Source organism: Pleuronectes platessa, chromosome 1 (genome assembly GCF_947347685.1).
Source record: "Pleuronectes platessa chromosome 1, fPlePla1.1, whole genome shotgun sequence".
NCBI classification, from domain to species: domain Eukaryota; kingdom Metazoa; phylum Chordata; class Actinopteri; order Pleuronectiformes; family Pleuronectidae; genus Pleuronectes; species Pleuronectes platessa.
In genome coordinates this window covers 28,561,331-28,579,423 of record NC_070626.1, presented here as the reverse complement: position 1 = coordinate 28,579,423, position 18,093 = coordinate 28,561,331, and the positions used below count along the sequence as shown (strand labels likewise).

The 18,093-nt window shown below is 42.6% G+C and overlaps 1 protein-coding gene across 1 annotated transcript in view; it reads left to right on the top strand.

The window, feature by feature from the left end:
- Positions 1 to 18,093, top strand: part of luzp2 (leucine zipper protein 2) — a 144,026-nt gene that overhangs the window by 57,546 nt on the left and 68,387 nt on the right. The window contains exons 2-3 of the mRNA XM_053422666.1: positions 10,785 to 10,902; positions 15,879 to 15,949. Of these exons, the coding sequence (XP_053278641.1) occupies positions 10,785 to 10,902; positions 15,879 to 15,949 (189 nt within the window). The remainder of the gene's footprint in view (positions 1 to 10,784; positions 10,903 to 15,878; positions 15,950 to 18,093) is intronic.

Here is an 18,093-nt window from a genome sequence, read left to right as displayed (position 1 = left end):
CCATCAGTAGAGATAATTAGTAAAGTCCCTTAATTGATTAGTTGATTGACAGAAAATAAATGAGCTACTCTTTTGTTTGATTATTTAACATTTCTGATGGTGAATTTACTTACTTTCTGTGATGAAATGCTTGAAACATGCAAAACTTAGGCTGGAGAAGATTTATTATTTTCAAATGTTCCATCGCCCACACAAGTAATTTAATAAAAAAAACAAATTGAAGCTGTAATTATACGTCTATAGTTTCAACCTTCAACTTAAACAAGAACAAATGCAAAAAATCATGCATTTGACATATTTAATTAGTGAGGCAACTGTTAAACCACTGTGGAATAACAACATATTAATTAACTTGATGAGTTGTGAATTGTGCAAACTGCTGGACACAAGCTTCACCTTCAGTGGGCATCATGTTGAAGTTGGTTAAAAGTTCATGTTGTTTGGCTGTTCAGTCGTTTTGCTTTAAGTGTGATCACACTCAGGTGTTTTAAGAAAATGTCCCATAGATGAAATCCTCCATTAAGCCTTCGCCACCTGCACCTTCCAATGGGACAAACCCTGCAAATCCATATTTAACATCAACTGAAGGGTTTCAGTTTCCCATCTGCTGGTTTTTTAAACGATGTGCTCTTGTGTAAAACTTGTAGAATTATCTAATTAGCGGAAACAAAACTGGATACGTTGTTGTCAGAGAATATCTCCAAAGTAAAAGGTGATTTGATGAGACCAAAGAAAATCCCTTTAGCGGGGGAACAGTGATGTTTTGGCAGGAGACGCCTTTCTCCAAACACCAAACAAGCTCGGTCCAGCTTGATTATCGCACAACAGTCACTGATGCTGCAAACAACACAGTGTAGCACGGCTTTGAAAAGCAAGGATGGGCATAATTACATTAGATGCACTCAAAATCCGAGATTTAATGGAAGTTGGCAACCGTCAGAAGTTCCCCGCGATTCTCTCAGAGCCTCGACGTGTGTGATATAGGTCAGGAGATGAGAGATTCTGCCATAGGAAGACAGAATGAGTCACATGAACAAACAGGGTGACACAGAAACAAAAACATCAGCATGTCTAGGATGATGCATCCCTCCTCTGTTTCACATTGTGGATGTATAATAGGGCCAGGAATGTGGGATGTTTAATAAACAAACACAGAGTGGATGTGTAATCAGCCTGAAAAAAGAACAGGGGGGGGGGGATATGTGGCATTGACCCGGTAGAGTCAAATCCAAAAGGCAGCGTGTCCAGGCCCAGTCAGAGTTTGGCTCAGAGGGCTCCATGTCCCTGTGAACAGTATTTGGATGTTACACGATGGAGGGAGCAGAGTTGAATCGTCCGATGAGCTCAACCCGGGCAGAAAATAGGAAAACACACCGAGGTTTCACGACTGGAGCTAAAACTGAGCCACAGACAAAGAGAGGAATTCATATTCAAACAAGTCAAACTGAAACCCTGTGGTTTAGGAAAGTGCGTTGTGTCAGCAGTGTGATATCAGTTAATTGATTTTTTTTTTTTACCAGGTATCTTTTAATAGCTTTAGCTGCGTTGTTATTATTTGCCTCACAAGGTCAAGTTTCACATTTCACGTGTATTTTGTCCGTGACGTAGCTCTCTGTCGAGAAACAGCTTTACCTGTTTCCAAGCCCATGTAGAGAATGATCGAGTATTAAATGTCGAGGGAAAGCAATTGGCATCTACTTATGGATGAAAATGCCTGCGAGTAATCCCTGAATTATTCATTTAATATGCTAAGTGTGTCTATTTCAATGCCTTAAACCTCCCTGGGTGTAAAAATTACGTAACTTAAGTGGAAAACAAATTAAATAGATTCACTTTTGAAGGATGAGGAGAAAGGAGGCCCCTCGTATCATTGTCTCATCACAGTCCACCGCCGCCACTGTAGTTCTTATATCAACTGCTGAAAAGAATTATGAAAACGAGTCACTTTATTTATCATATTAAAAAACTTTGTGGATTGTGGAGACTTGATTAACTCGAGGTCAAACTTCTCTCCACGCCACCGGAGATAAAGACGCTCAATTCATTTATTCTCTGTTTGCTCTCGATTTCTTATGATTCATTGAAGAGTAATAGATTCTGAATATATGCATTTTACTGCTCATGTGTAAAATTGGTTTACGCTACTTTAATTCCATCAGTGTCACTGATTATACAGACGCACCCCGGCTCTAATTGTAGGACGGGACATGTTTCCAAACTGTATTTTAAATCATACTAACAGATCAAACTTTCATTATTACACATTTTAAACTCTGTTCTGCGTGGTCAAAATATTAAAAACAGACTTTATTTGACTGACGACATTGTGTGTGAGTTACAGTTCTGTAATAACACTCAGGTGGGCACCTCGTCGTGGGATTGTGCTCATCAAAAACACACACAAATTGCATAAATTACACAATAATTGCAAAGAATTGAATCATTGACACTTGCAAAGGGGAAAACAAGGGAAACAAAGATTGTTTGTTGAAATGCTCACAAGTGTCCATGAATATGCAAAAGTTGCTTAAAAAAATTCAACACCAGCCAGGAGATGATTTTAGAAATGTGTGGGTGCTACACTTCATGAAAGTAAATCACACGTTTGATTCACGCTGCACTGAAAAGATGAGAAAGGATGGAAAGGATAATCACTTAATATTTATCGATAAGACACTGATATCACGGCCGAGACAAAAAGGGTCTTTGTTCAACTGAAATGTTTCTACTCATCAGTTTGGTGAAGACACGTCTCTGACAGGGTTGCATCACCTACACTAAAAAAGAATGTGGTTTAAAACGTGACAATTTGGAGCATTGTACTCTTTGTTGTTGGGGATTGTTGATTTATTTCATTATTTGTGTACATACAGAAAACTTTGTAAAGTATAGTAAGGTAGCTTTACTTGAAAAATGATAAAACCTCATTGCCTGAGAAAAGTTAATTTAAAATGACACAAAACAATAGTTTGATTATTTTTAAGTGTGTGGAACTGAGATTAAATTGTTTATTGTGACTGTGCAATACTTAGATTAACTGGTTCAATTGTGTGTTACTTAGATTAACTTCTTTAAGTGTGTACAACTTAGATTAACTGGTTTAAGTGTGTAATGCTAAGATTAACTTGTTTAACAAACAACAGATGTATTTATTCTACTGAAATCTTTCTATTCACCTCTTTGTCTGAAAACTCAAACTTAACACTAAAACCAAATTGTTTAAAGTCAAACAATTAGTGCAGCTCAGTCTTTACTCTTTGGGTTTGTTAATGTATTTTATGAAATTCTTTCTACACGTGTCCAGGAGGCTCCATAGATTTTGTACAAATGAGCATCACGTTGACCTTCACTGCCAAAGCTAAATTGGCTTCCTTACCACCAGTTGTTTCATCACATCCCTCCACTAAACAATTAAGGAAGATTTAGTGCCCTGACATGCACGCAATTAATATTCCAGCAATGTCCACAATGTTGACACAACAGTTGGCAGACACACGACTGAGGTTGGTTGCAGATGCTGGATGGTGGTCATGCTCCATGAAGACATTAATTCGCTGACAGGACTCGGGCAGTCCCCCATTTTAAACTATTTATTTGGCCCCTTCTAATGGCATAATTAATCCAGCCTGAAATTGGAGGTACCACATAAACTGCTGCCCGCCCGTAATCTGCAGGACAGCTGAGGAGGAGCTGCTGGTGTGGCTGCTGCCTCGTGAAATGTTTCATACAGTGATCCCCAGATCTCAGACGTGGCGCCTTGTAGTAACACAACACTGGCTTTAAGCTATCTGCATGTTCTCTCTGCTCTGCGGCTTCCTCCCACGGTCCATGAGACATGCAGCTGAGGTTAATTGGACACTGGAAATGTCCCGAAGGTGTGAATGGGAGCGTGACTGGTTGTTTGTCTCTGGATGTCGGCGCCTGTGATGGACTGGCGACTCCGCCTCTCCCCAGTGTCAGCTGGGATTGGCTCCAGCCCGTCCCCCTCGACCCTCCAAGGACAAACCGTAGAGCTAATGGAGGGATGGTCTGAAAGTTACTGTTTGGAATGAGTTTCCCGTGGACTTGGAAGTAGACGCCTGATGAATCCGGTTCCAATCGAATCCTCGTTGTTCGTTTAATATGTCAACGTATTCTCCTGATGAAGTTCCTTTAATATCTCAGGAAAAGTTTAATTTAATACATCTCATCGTACAGATTTATCAGTTTGCAATCGTGATACTTTTCTGTTAGCTAACTTTATGTTTTCCCAAAAAAATAATGAGTCAACACGATGCTGCAAATCCAATCAGCTCCTTGTTGGAGCTCGAAGCTTCAACACATCCGTCCTCACTCTGGTTTAATCTCAACAAACAAAGGCAAATATTGAACTGGAAGAGTTGAATTAGGGATTCTGCCTGTATAGGATTGTTGCAATAACTGATGGGAGATCAAGTTTTCTACGTGTTCTATTTGGTGACAAGTGACAAAACAGGATGCAGGGGACGCCACATCACACCAGGGGGGGTAGGAATAAAGCTGCGAGGCATCCCAGAGGCACTTTGGGAGTAAACCTCGAGGAAAAAGTATTTATCTAAGATTCTGTCTTGACCTGAATTGACCCTGACAAGCAGAACTTAGTTATCTGGACTAAATAAGTTGTTAAACTTATCATCTCATGCCATTCAGCTTCTTTAAGGTTAAATAGATTCTGCAGATGAAGCTTTAGTAGGTACAGAATTACATAAAGTAAATTTAAAAGGGGAGCAATGAAAGAGACGACTAACGAGACACGTTTGACTAAAAGCTTGACGGACAATTACATTTTCTTGAGGTTAAAAAAAGTTTGACTCCCTCAAAGCACAAAGCTAAAGACGACAGAGCAGCAAGACGTCCCATCAGACTCAGGGGGGAAAGACACTTTCTACATTTGCAAACAGACCTTCAGCCGTTTAAAAGTGACAGAGCCTTGGCTGTGTATTTATCACGCTCATTAGATCATGTGGAAAGAATGATGGATAGAGCTCGGATTCAGCTGTGGGGGGGGTGTTAAACATAACAGGTCTGGTCATGGATGGAGCCTGTGAAGACGCTGAGCCCCCCCGGGGGAAACCTTTCATTCGACCTTGTCTGATCCACCGACTGTCTCCTGCTATATGGTGTGTCCAAAAATAGCAGTGGTAGTTCATGCGGGGGAGCGGGAGACATCATTCTACTCGACCTGCTCACACACACCGAGCTCCTCTTCATCACCACACCGCTGCTAATCGCTAAGAAGAGGATCGTTAGTGTATGTTTATTAAGTTTTAATCTCCTCTACATACGTGGAGCCATATTTTCCCGATTGGCCTCAAACAGCAGAGCCAGAGGAGCGATCCCCCCCCCCGGCTCCGGGTGCTCCTGCAACAGCAAATAAAAAAGTGTAACAACACCAGAAAAGAGATGGATGAATAAAAGAAGAAGTGGATGAGGGGCTAGCAGCAGAGAAAGTGTAATAGATGGTCCACGAGTGTTGAGATTGATGTGTGCAGGAGGATATCACTGTTATTGTAGAGGGTGAATCCAGAGGCTACAGAGAAAAGATTGAACATGAACCAATGTTCCCTCGGAGCCTTTTGAGGGAACGTCCCTCTGCCTTCGCTTTATTCTGCTCTCCTCACTTCACCTTGGACTTGAACCCACTAATGCTGCAAGCCGGGTTTTACTCTTACCTCCGCCCATGAGGTTGTGTTTACACCACCTCTCCATTTGTTTGTTAGCACGATTACACAAAACCTACTCGGGGGGTTTACCACGAAAACCTGGAGGGAGAGTGTTTGAGATTCATATCAGGGGCTCGATCCAGGATTTGTATTTGTTTTCATTTCCTTTAACATTGCGAGATGAAACTATTATGAAACGTTTTCTTCCTCAGAGAATAATACATGGATCCTGATGTTAAGAATGCCCCCCCCCCCCCCCCCCATAGAACAACAAAGTGCTGCGAATAGATGCACCGTATGAATGTGTGTGTGTGAATGGGTGAATATAAAACCGTACTGTAAAGCACTTTGAGTGGTCATCAATACTAGAAAAGCTTCATATAAATACAAAACCATTTACCATTTCAGTCTGATTTCAAAAGGACACCGATGTGATGACTGAGAGCCTTTCTCTGTTGTGTCAGTATTTATTTGAGTTCACGTCAGATCAAATGGTGGCTGGAGGTGACACGTTGGTGTTGGCACGAAAAGGAAAAGTTCCCCTCACAGAGCTCTGACTCATTAGCAACCACAGATTTATCCGTTGGCTCATAAAGTCGCCCGTTAGAGCTCTTCACATGTGGTTTCCTGCATTTGTGTGCTAACTTTTGCGTATTTTGTTCTCTATATTTTGTTGTGTTTGTGTTTTCTTTTTACTAGTAGTTATTTATACTAAGGTTTATGGCTTAACTGTAAAATATCATGCTCCACTTAGGCTTGATGATTACGTCATAGGAATAAGGAATAATTAACAAATGTATATTTCAGCCAATATAGTGATATTGGACCTTTTTGCTCATACTTTAATTTAAACTCCATGGCTTGAACCATCATCATCATCATCATCATCATCATCATCATCATCACCTGACCCATGTATTTTATGCTTTTAGATCACGTCTCTGTTAAACAATTCAATAGAGGCTCCATTTTATTTTCCAGAAAAGCTGGCTGTGCTTTGTTTCCTGCACCTTGGCTGTGACAGTGTTTACAGGCCGGCCCCTGTCAGCAGCGGACCATGAGCTCCTGCAGCTCTCTCTCTCTCCGTGGGGCCGCATGCCACAGCCTTGGCTTCCTTTATTGAGCCGTTGTGTGGCTGTTGACTGTTTAGTGTGGCGGCGTTTCCTTTAGCCTCAGCGGTTCTATTTCACTCCGCAGGGTCAGACTCATATAAGTCAAAGAGAGCCGCTCAGACTCCAAGGGTAAAGAAATATTTGTCCTTTTATAATCTGGATCCAATAATAGATGCCTCCTCCTGCTCAGTCTTTGGAGTTTGATGAGTTTGATAAAAAAAACAAAAAACAAACAGGGTTGGACTTATGTTAAAGTGCAGATGTCTGAAATGAGAGATTTCATTATGTCCCCATCACGTGCCTGGTGCTGCCATTTGTGATCGTGTCGTTGTGCGTTGTCGTCACCATCGCTGTTCTGTGCCGTGGAAAAAGGGGGATCTTTGTTCGGGAGGAGGCTGATGGATGCTGCAGGGGGGGGGGGCTTGGTACAATTATGCAGCTGTTACCATTTGCCTGTTGTTATGAGCAATGTTTTGGAGATGGGGTTCGGAGAATAGAATCCAGAATGCCTCCCAGAACCTTGTGATATTCATGTTTCTGTGTCAGCCGGCTCCGAATGACGTGTCTTATTCATTGCGCACACCCCCAAGGGCCTATTCCACCGGGTGATGAACAACATGGCAGACAGGGAGACATCTCTCGCCCCATCTTTCCCCTGTTGCATGAACCTGCAGTAAATTTCCCCGCCAATGCCATATGGTGGCAAGTCATGTGTGGGATTCAGCGTGCCATGTTATTTATTTATATCCCAGGTGTTGCTTTTCTATTAGTGATTTATGTGTTATTGTGTATGATCTGCTGCTGGGATCTATGACATGGGGGAGTTCAGGGTTCTTTGGAAGGTGGCCCAGGCTGAAACCAAGCCACGGATTCAGAGTAGTGTGGCAGCGCTCGGCTCCGTCCATGAGCGCTTGGGTTTTTTCTATCGTTCTTTTGCAAGTGAGGGATGGTCAATGAGATTCGGTTAAAAATTAGAGATTTATACAAAGGGGGGAGCTGAGTGAATGTCAGCAAATATTTACCAGGGAATTATTCAGCTATATCAAGTGCATATGCTTTGCTTGAAGCTGTTTTGAGTTTGTGATCACGTAAGGAAGCAGCAGAGATAATCACTTGGTTGTAGAGAAACTAAAAAGTAAAGATTTGTCTGAGTTCAAGATGCTTTCATCAAAACATGAAACCAACTGTAACATGCAGAGGAGGGGTGGAGCCTGATTAGAGCAGCGGGAGGCTTAAATAAATTATACAGAAATTCTGCTGCAGAAATTGCAGTGTTTTCATAAACAGCACTTCAACTCCACCTCCCCCAAAAAAAGCTCTGGAATCTTGTTGTCTCTCCAAGTTGACATCTTAGATATTTAGATTCTTCCAGACTCTGACATTTGCCTTCTCATCTGCAGTTCTCCCAGAAAACTTCCGGAAATAAATTCAGAATTCTGTGCATGTCTGAGACATTAGATTTGATTTTTATGAACATGTCTCCCTTGATGGAAAAAAAAAGATTTAATTTGCAGTAATTTCCCTTCATCCATTATCCACCTGTGACAACTCAACCAGGATTAACATTTTTATGGTTTTGTTTTTGCCGAGCAGCATTTGAAACCTGAGCCCTGGTGTCAAAGTCAAAGCCCTGTGTTTTATTAGCACATAAAAAATTATATCTGGTTTGTCTTGATCATATTATAATATTATAATTAAGTCTGTCGTTCAACAAGTTTTTGGATCCTAAAGGACAAATGCACCAACATATTTTTCTTCATATTTTGAAGAAAGTGTCTTTGCAGCCTGAGTCTGATGGGACGTCTCGCTGCTCTGTCGTCTTTAGCTTTGTGCTTTGAGGGAGTCAAACTTTTTTTAACCACAAGAAAATTGGATTGTCCGTCAAGCTTTTTGTCAAACGTTTCTCGCAGTTGTCTCTTTCATTGCTTCCCTTTTAAATTTACTTTATGTAATTCTGTACAAACTTAAGCTTAATCTGTAGGAATCTATTTAACCTTAAATAAGCTGTATGGCATGATATGATAAGTTTAACAACTTCTTTGGTCCAGATAACTAAGTTCTGCTTGTCAGGGTCAATTGAGGACAAGATAGTCTCTTAGATAAATACTTTTTCCTCGAGGTTTACTCCCAAAGTGCCTCTGGGATGCCTCACAGCTTTATTCCTACCCCCCGGTGTGATGTGGCGTCCCCTGCATCCTGTTTTGTGACTTATCACCAAATATATCACGTAGAAAACTTGATCTCCCATCAGTTATTGCAACAATCCTATACAGGTGGAATCCCAATGATCAGATGTATTGACGTGGATATAATTCAACTCTTCTAGTTCAATATTTGCCGTTGTTTGTTTGTGGACGAGTTGAGATTAAACAGAGTGAGGACGGATGTGTTGAATCTTCGAGCTCCAACAAGGAGCTGAGCGGATTTGCAGCATCGTGTTGCTTCATTATTTTTTCGGAAAACATAAAGTTAGCTAACAGGAAAGTATCACGATTGCAAACTGATAAAACTTCATGACGTGATGTATTAAATTCAACTTTTCCTCATCAGGCGATTACTTCCAAGTCTGGGGACCATGTTCCTACCCATCAATATGTTACTTGTTTGAGTTTAACCTTCAATTTAAATCTTGTAAAGCTTGTCCAAGCTATTACCTGCAAGTTAATTATCATACAATGCTATGAAGAGTTGAACTGGTTTGTTCTTTGTGCCACTGGGTGTTGATGACACCAGATCAGTTTTTTACTAGGCTGGTTGTGCAGCTCTGGTCAAAGTAAACTGGGGCGAGTGAGGATCAGAGAGTGAAGCCACTTTGCTCCCTGACCTCAATTTCTCTCCTGATAAAAATCAATAACTACCTCAAACAAGCCGATTCTATTTCTATAATTAAGATTACATTGTGGCACTTGGCCTTTTTGTCTCTGCGTCTCCAGCTGCCTGCTCTCTGCAGACAGAGTGGAGTGGACGGGCTCTTTTGTGGGACCGCTGTTCTAAAGAATTACAATTAGAAAAATTGAGGGCTCATCGAAGTAATCAAATTCATGCTCTTTAGGGGGAATTCAGGGCCTCTGGGTTCTTTTATCAGCAGGGTAACAGCATTCAGACTCGATTCCAAACACCTCCCAGAGGGACGGCTGCCGTCCTTGAGTCGGTAAACAAGGATGTTAGATTCAATGAAAAAGAGATTTTCCAATTCCCCCCCCACAGATTTGTGTCAGGCAGTGAAAGAGAAAACATTTGGGGTCATAACTCTAATCCTGTCAATTAAGAGAGAGATCAGGCTGTTAAAAAAAGAAGCAGCCAAAGGCCAAATGTGTCAGGTCATTCAACTCCTGAGCCTCCACCCCCCCCCCCCCCCCCTTGTGCTCCTTCACATCGGCTCACCAGGTCCCTCACACTCGCCTTTTCTTTTTTTTTTACCCAAATCGTCTTTGTAACCGGTCTCTTACTCAATTGGGATTAAACTGTGATATTTTCAATAAAAAGAAGAAAATCTTAATTATGCCTGCAGATCACACTGTGCAGTAATATCGTCCTCTCTGGAAGCTCGGTGCAAAGTGACAGGAATGCCACTGCAGTGCAATTCCCTTAGAGCTCAGTTTAGCACAGAGAAAAACAGGATTTGACAAATGTGCCCTGCGGAATTTTCCCTTAATAATTGGATGGACTTCATTAATATTTAAATGGAAAGTACAGGGGCATACCTCAGGTCATGAGATCTATCTCTGCACAACGAGCCTTCGCTGAATTGGTTGATCGAGAGGGGTCCGTGCTTTTTCTTCTTCCTTACTTCTTTTATTCATCCGGGGACTGTGCAGAGCAGATATTAGTTTTCACCCCTCCTGCTCTTCCCTTTAGCTTTAACGACGGTGCTTTTAATCCGCTTTAGAACACCTCTCTCTCCCACGGGTGCCAATAAAGAGTGAATCCCTTCAGCCGGTGGCAGACGTTTAATAGTGGAATCTCTCTCTCTCTCCCATTCTCTCCACAGACAAAGCTATGACGGGCTGGAGAAGAAGCTAAAGGAAGTCTTCAGTGAACGCAGCAGCATCTTGCACCAGCTCTCCAAGACATCAAAAGAGCTGGACAGCATAAAAGGCAACCTCAAGGTTTGAATCTCCACTGTTTCTCTTTGAAAGATGCAGAGACGACCCAGGGCTGAGCTCTGGGCCAAAGCCTCTGTTCCACCTGATGACTGGCAAAGCCACGACTCTTATCATTTATTTTTCAATCAGTCTGCTGTGTAGCAACTCGCTGTTTTTAAATATTAATGTGCAAATGTTGTTGTTTTTTTCAATTTAGTTAGGCCCACCCATTGTTACGCCTGCGATGTGTTACTGGAAGTGCAGCTGCTGAGTAAGCAAAGCACGGTTGGGAATGAATATCAATTCATTCGTACGTAAGCATATTTTTTTTTAGCATTAATGAAAAAGGCAATTACAGAGAGGTTTAGTGAAGCGGAGAGGAGAAAGATAAATTAGGTGAAGCTGACAGGACTATCAGTTCAGACGTTTAAACTCCGCTGCATCAAAATCTCAACGTAAGCATCGTCAATACTCTGCATTAAAGGTTCAGTGTGTAGGATTTAGTGACATCTAGTGGTGAGGAAACATGTTGCAGCTTGATACCTCAAGCCTCACCCTCCCCTTCCAGACATGGTAGTGAACCTGTGGTCACAAAAGTTGTCATAAAAGCTCAAAAGGTGTTAAGTATGTCTAATTTAGGCTAGTGTAAAAAACATGGCTGCCTCCGTAGAGAGGATGTAAATGTCTTTCAAACACAAAGCACACAGCAGGAGATTGTCCGAGTCAGATGCATCAACAACAACAGGAGAATCTGTTGAGTGTTCAGACGAGGGGTGGAGCCCGGGTGGAGCAGCAGGAGGAAGGACATGACTTAAGAATTCTACTGCAGGCGCCCGTATCATCAAAAGCTCTCAAACTTCACTGTCTTTTATTTTGACATTCTTCTTTGCCGTCTTTTAAAAACTTCAGAAATTCACCAACTCCCACTTACGATGAATCTCAGGAGAATATCCGGCTGTTGTCTGACATGGCCTCACTCGGACATTCTCTGGAGTTTTTACCCCGGGGGCCTGACATGAAAACTCACTAAGACATTTGCGTTCTCACATTCAGCACAACTCTGATTGATTCTCGAAGATTATCCGGAGTTCGGTGAATTGTCACACGGCCTGCGACTATCAGTCGGTTCCACGTTTCTCACAGCACCCACTCACAAATGCAATTTTTATGTAAAACAGGAAACTGCGCTGTGTTGCTTTAAGAGAATTTGTGGAAAGAGGAAAATCCGAGCCCCTGTGGCCACGATGGCTTGAAAGCTAAAAGTCTCTTGTTCCTCTGTCAACAGCCAACATCACAGCCGGCTCTTCAAAAAGCACGTTGTCAACAATTACTGGCAAAGCGAGCCACCTCACTAGACCGGGTGGAGTGGCTCGGAGACATGAGAGGATTTATTACAACCTGGGTTTTGTTTTTTTGTTGTTTCGGCCGTTCTATCATTTATGATAAAATGGGACTCGGCAAAGTAATTATGGAGTAAAAACAAAAACGACACATCAATGACAACGAGTTGTTAAACAGCCGCACAAGGATTACACAAACCTCCGGCTTAGTTAAACGTGTTTGAGAAGAAACAGGAACAGACGCTGGAGCCTGTTGTAAACATCTGCTGAGCTTCTTGGTTCAACTTATAGTGGTGAGCACTTTTCAGTTTACCTGCAATGAAGGGACTTGGCTCCACTAGGGGGATCCGCCTGCTTCCTGTTTTACTGCTGCGCTGTCAGCTGGTTTACGACCAGTTAGAAGCTCTGACCGCGATGGTTTCTCTCCCCTTCGGGTCCGTTTGGATTCATCGCACCTCGGAGAAAACAACGTTATTACAAACAAAGGTCTGAGCTGCGGAAATGAAGCTGTACTAAACACTTTTTCTTTTATCTCTCGTTAACTAATGGCACACATTTATTCTGAAATCATGTCAGGATCTAATTAAAGTGGAATTTAAACAGATCTGTGGCTCTCAGGAGAGGCCGAATCACGATTAACTCTTTTTTTTAATGATAAAAAAGCAACATATTGTATTTTAAAGGCCTATTTAAAAAACCTAAACTCGACTCTACAGGCATGTTGTTGTGGAGGTTTGAAAAATCCTGTCCTAATTAAATCTGGCCTGACAACAATCCAGCGGGGGGTGGGGGGGTGCTTTAGCATAAAGGTAAGAATGGGTGAATGACAATGAGGATGATTATCTGGCTCCACAGGAAGGTATCTGTCCGAATCCTGCCAACCACTGGTCTCGGACATTTGATCAAGTAATGTCCCTTTTCATTCCGTAGATAATATCGTCCTCTGAGCTTTTCAACAAACACAATTATCTCAGCACCACATCCAGCACATCACTTCCCCACCGGTCAGGTTAGATCAGCTTCATTACGCCTCCTGGCCATGACACCAAATGAGCAGAGACTCAATTATACATTCAAATATATTTTAATCATTTAGTATTTTTCTGTTGCATTAGTGCACACAGCAGTGATCCAGGAGAACACGTGTCCCCTCGTGGACATTTAGACCTCGGATGCAAGATGCCCTGTGTTCCTGTGCAGCTGAGGCCTGAGTGATGGTTTCCCTCTCTGCAGCCCGGTGATGTGTTCTGGCTTCAGACGGCCGATCGGTAAAATTGTCAGAAACTAACCAGTAATCAAACAAACGATGTGCGGCTCTGTTTGTGCGTTTGTGTGGGTGTGAGAGAGACGTCCCACGTGTCTGGAGAAGGCTCCTGTCGTCTGGCCACCATAGACTTTGATGTCTATTCACTCCGGGCTATAGTGAGGTTGGCATCTGTCTCCGCCCCTGGGCCCGGCGCCAGTGCACCGTGCCGGCCAGCGGCAGGGCCGGGGTTTGGAGAAGTGAGCCCAATCTATTCTTCAGGGGAAGGAAACATCATCTCCATAAAAACCATCAACCTTTTAAAGTCGAATCGAGTCAACAGGGGAGACACGTCGGGTATTTCTGGAAAGATTTTGACGGAGCAAGTGTTTATAGTTTTAATGAGTCGCCCTGTAGGTGCAGGTCAGCAACAGTAATAATTAAACTTAGTGCGGTGGGGAATTTATTCCTGGCAGTGGCTCCTGGGTGAGATCTCTCAAAGCAGCGAGTACAAGAATAGGACGCTTGTGTCCCTGCACCTCACTGAGGCCGTCAGGGACTGTTTGGATCTCATTTTAAAGAAATAACTCAGAGATAAGTGCACAAGTAGCTTCAAAGTATCTGCTCTCTATCCCTGATGCATGATTACACAGGACTTCCTTGTATACCACGTATAATTTTGAATGAAAGTAGTAGTTTAATTATATTATCATGAAGGTCACTCCTTTTGCGCTATACACTGAACATTTCTTTCTTTTACGTTTTACTATAAAGTGTAGGATCTGTAATTTAGCCCCATATTCACTTCAAAAGATGTTTTATCCTTTTATATATTATATGCAGATTAATAAGTACACAGGCTTTTTATTGATTTTGGAGTTGTATTGTCAGTTCTGCATTGTGTTGTCTCTTTACTATACTTTTCACCCTCAGCACAAAAGGGAACCAAATACATCAGTGTTGATCCGAGTGGTAGATAATAACCAACTCTCTGGTATCTTTTTGAATTGTGATCCATCCTCTCTACAGTTGACAGATTGTGTATTTTTTTACTTTTCTGGCATCCAAACTTTAAACTCAAAGTGCAGCCAACCCCTAAACTTTTTTTTTGTGTGTGAGTAAGTCCGTTTTCAGATGACAAAACAAGGCTCGTAAAAATTTGTGGTCTGAGCTTTTATCACCTTTTCTTTTATGAATAGTAGAAAGAGGGAGGAGGAGGAGCGGCCATTAGACCCGGGCTCCTTGGTGGATAAACCACTGAATTCAAGGGGATATCACCAAAGAGACAATGGAAGCACTGGTGTCATTTCACTAATATCTACCGATCCAAGCTGTTTATTGCTCCAGCAGCACCGTGTCGACTCAGCTTCGGCTTATCTGAGGTTAAAACACATTCTCTGTTATCAAGTTCAGACGCTTGGCTCCTTTCCTTCTTCCTCCTCCTCAAACATGAATGTGCATGAAGTGAAATCAGAGGCTGGGGAGGAGGAGAAATATCTCCAGGTGACGGGAGGAAACGGGCTTTATGGAAATGTGCTGCTAACTGCCAGAGATTCCACCTTCAAGCACAATTCTTAAGAGAAGCTCTCTCTCCCTGCGCATCCACATTCTCCCTCTGGGAATTTCTGTTCGGCTCCTGACAAATAAAGAAAAATATCTTGGAGGACTTGTCGGCCAATCAGAGACCTGACTAATCCATAATTAGCCGTCAGGCAGGTGCTCAGGCGCCAGTGGAACCCAGAGTGTTTCCTCGTTAGGAGTTTTAGAAAAAGATTCATCACCAGAAAGTTTTACGTTATATAAGATGTTTTGGTCTTCATCAACTTTTCTCATCAGCTGCATCATTTCAAAAACTTTACATTGAGTTGTGTTTATCCAATGATATTCTCCGGAAGGGGCTGCGCGTGTGTGAACCCAAATGTCAGAGTAAGAGCATCTGGACTTTCTGCTGAGGTTCTCCAGTGAGTGAAGCGTCTGCAGGATATCAGAGGGAGCCGATGTGAGGGCACAGCAGGAGGTCCTCCGCAGGCGAGTGGGGGGGGTGGAGATGACGAAACAACAACAACAAAGTGTCTCAGGTTGAATAAGTGGAGCCGCACACGAGGAAGACACCGACGAAGATGTCAGGAGAGCTTTTGGTGATGAGGGCAGATGCATGTGTCGATATGTTGTAAAGAAAAACGTGTGATTTCTGCCGGGGGATCAATATGTTGCATCTTTCACCTGAATCCTCCTCTGTGTTGATGTAACTGTTTTGTTCATGTGTGTGAGAGGCCACCGGACGTCCCTCTGAGGACCTCATGAATCATGAATAACTCTCAAGACTCTTATCGTTGAAAGGGATTTAGAAACCTTGAAAACCTGCGTCTGTATCTGGTGCTTAAAGAGTAAACCGAGCGTCTTCTTTTCTCTTTCAGTCGCTGAGAAATGACGAGTCAGTGGCCAAGACGGACGTGCAGAGGATCCTGGAGCTGAGCAGCAAACAGAGGTGAGGCCTCATGAGTGACTGGGACGTGAGGTACCAACCGAAAACTGATGCTACTCACGGAATGTCCGAAAAAATGGAGGTCGAGGCCTGTCGCCCTTTCTGTCCTCAACTCGTTTAGGTGTTGTTTATTTAAGCCTCCACATTTTAAACCAACAGAAAACTTCTTGAAAGCCAAAGTGTTTCTTGGATTTAGTTTGGAATGGGGCCAATCGAGATATGTGAGCATCGAGGTGGTGTTACATGAAAAAAGATGAACCGTCTTTGTTAAAAAAAATATCTGGTTCTTTGATATAACGTCAAAGGTTAAATCATGGTAATATAAAAACTATTTTACGGTAACTATAACTCCCAAGGTGTGAAGAAACATCCAATCACAGAGGGCAGAGTTCCCTCATTTACACTGAAGACAGTTCTAGACAATGTGGAAAAGAAGAAACAGAAAAAAAATTCAGCTTTTGACAGAAAATTATGTATTTTCCCCGGATCACACGTCAGGAAGCCGATTGACAGAAGAAGCTTTCAGGGCATTTAAATAATAGGCTCATTCTCCATTATTGATGACGCCCACTTCTGTTTATATATGACATTACACGCTGAAGCAGGTGAATAATACACAAACTTGTATATTAACAATAAAGGTGCCTGCCTTTGCTTTGTGTTTTAAAATAAGCATTCACACTTTTTCCTCTTATTTGCGAGCGAGCCGGAGAAGTGTTCACCTGAAGAGCTTCTCCGCCTTCTGACTAATGTTGTGTGTAATGAGTCTGTGGATGATCAGGAGTCCTCCGTGGCCCCGGTGCTCCTCTGAAATGTCACCGGGAATGAAGTCAACCCTCCTGTGGGTTAGCTTCCTGATAGCCAATCAATAGCCTATCACCGGCCCCATGGCATCTCTGACATGTCATCAAGCTGCAAAACCATAAAGCAGCAGTTTGACGTAGCATTTGTGAGCCCCCCCCCCCCCCCCCCCCCCCCCTCCTCCTCCATCAGGGTGTTATTAATCCACCATTCTGGAGTTTTCCGTATCTGCCAGGTGTGATTACAAGCTGCCTCCGTCACGGCAGATGCAGACGGGTGATTCATTGCAAGTCATTTATTTCTGACGTCTCTTAACGGCCGTTTGATTGTTTTTTGTTTTTTTTTCTAAAAATTAAAGTTTGCTACAGAATCGTTTCCCAGCAGAGCAGGTGCAGATCTCAAAAGTTATTCCCAAACTGAATTCAGCTGTGATTCAACGTGCTGTCAACCTGTTTGTCTCCCGCTCGCCGCTCTGTCGCCTTCAGGGGACGTCAGGCTTACAGTGACTGTCCCACTTTCTCTGGCAGCTCGGGCACTGATGTTAAATTCAGAGTTTTTAAACACAGCAGCATGAAAACCTCAGAGTAATCATTATCAATACCATTAAAGCAACACCATGTAAATAGTATTTTAAATGGAGCTTTGACTGAAACATCTGAAACACAACTGAACAGTGGATATTTCCCATGACCCTGAAACAAATCCTACAAACTACTGTTTAGAGTTTTATGAGATTTAAAAGTTTCCACTTTAGACGTCTGAGTCTTTTTCGTGGATCGGCAGCAGGAAAATTTGAAAAAAGAAAAACTGATTTCATCTGTGATTCAACGTGCTGTCAACCTGTTTGTCTCCCGCTCGCCGCTCTGTGTCTTCAAGGGACGTCCATCTCACATGTGCTGTCCCACTTTCTGGCAGCTCGGGCGGTTGTGATCTTGTTTAAATACAAAAAGTTGTGGAAGCAGAAGATGGGAATTTAAATGAAATGCCAAAGCAGCAGCAGCAGTGGTGTTGGTGGTGGTTGGCCGGGTCACTGGGAAGAAATAAAAAAGTTTTCGCTGGCCTTTAAAATCATGCACAGGAGAATCGGCCTGTTGAGCACTGGAAACACTGGGATTCTTTCCACCTCGTCCTCTCACGCTTCCAGCTCACAAAGAGTAAACACTCTGTTATCTCTGATTCACTCTGCCGCCTTGTGACGTGATTTCTACAAGCGTTTATTTATTTCTTTCAAACCAGTGACCCACATCAGTTGCCCACTTGATTTATAATTCCGTGTGCGTTGCTGTTACGTGTTCACAGGGGCATCAAACAGCACCGAATACCCATCGCGTCTTCATTTATTAACA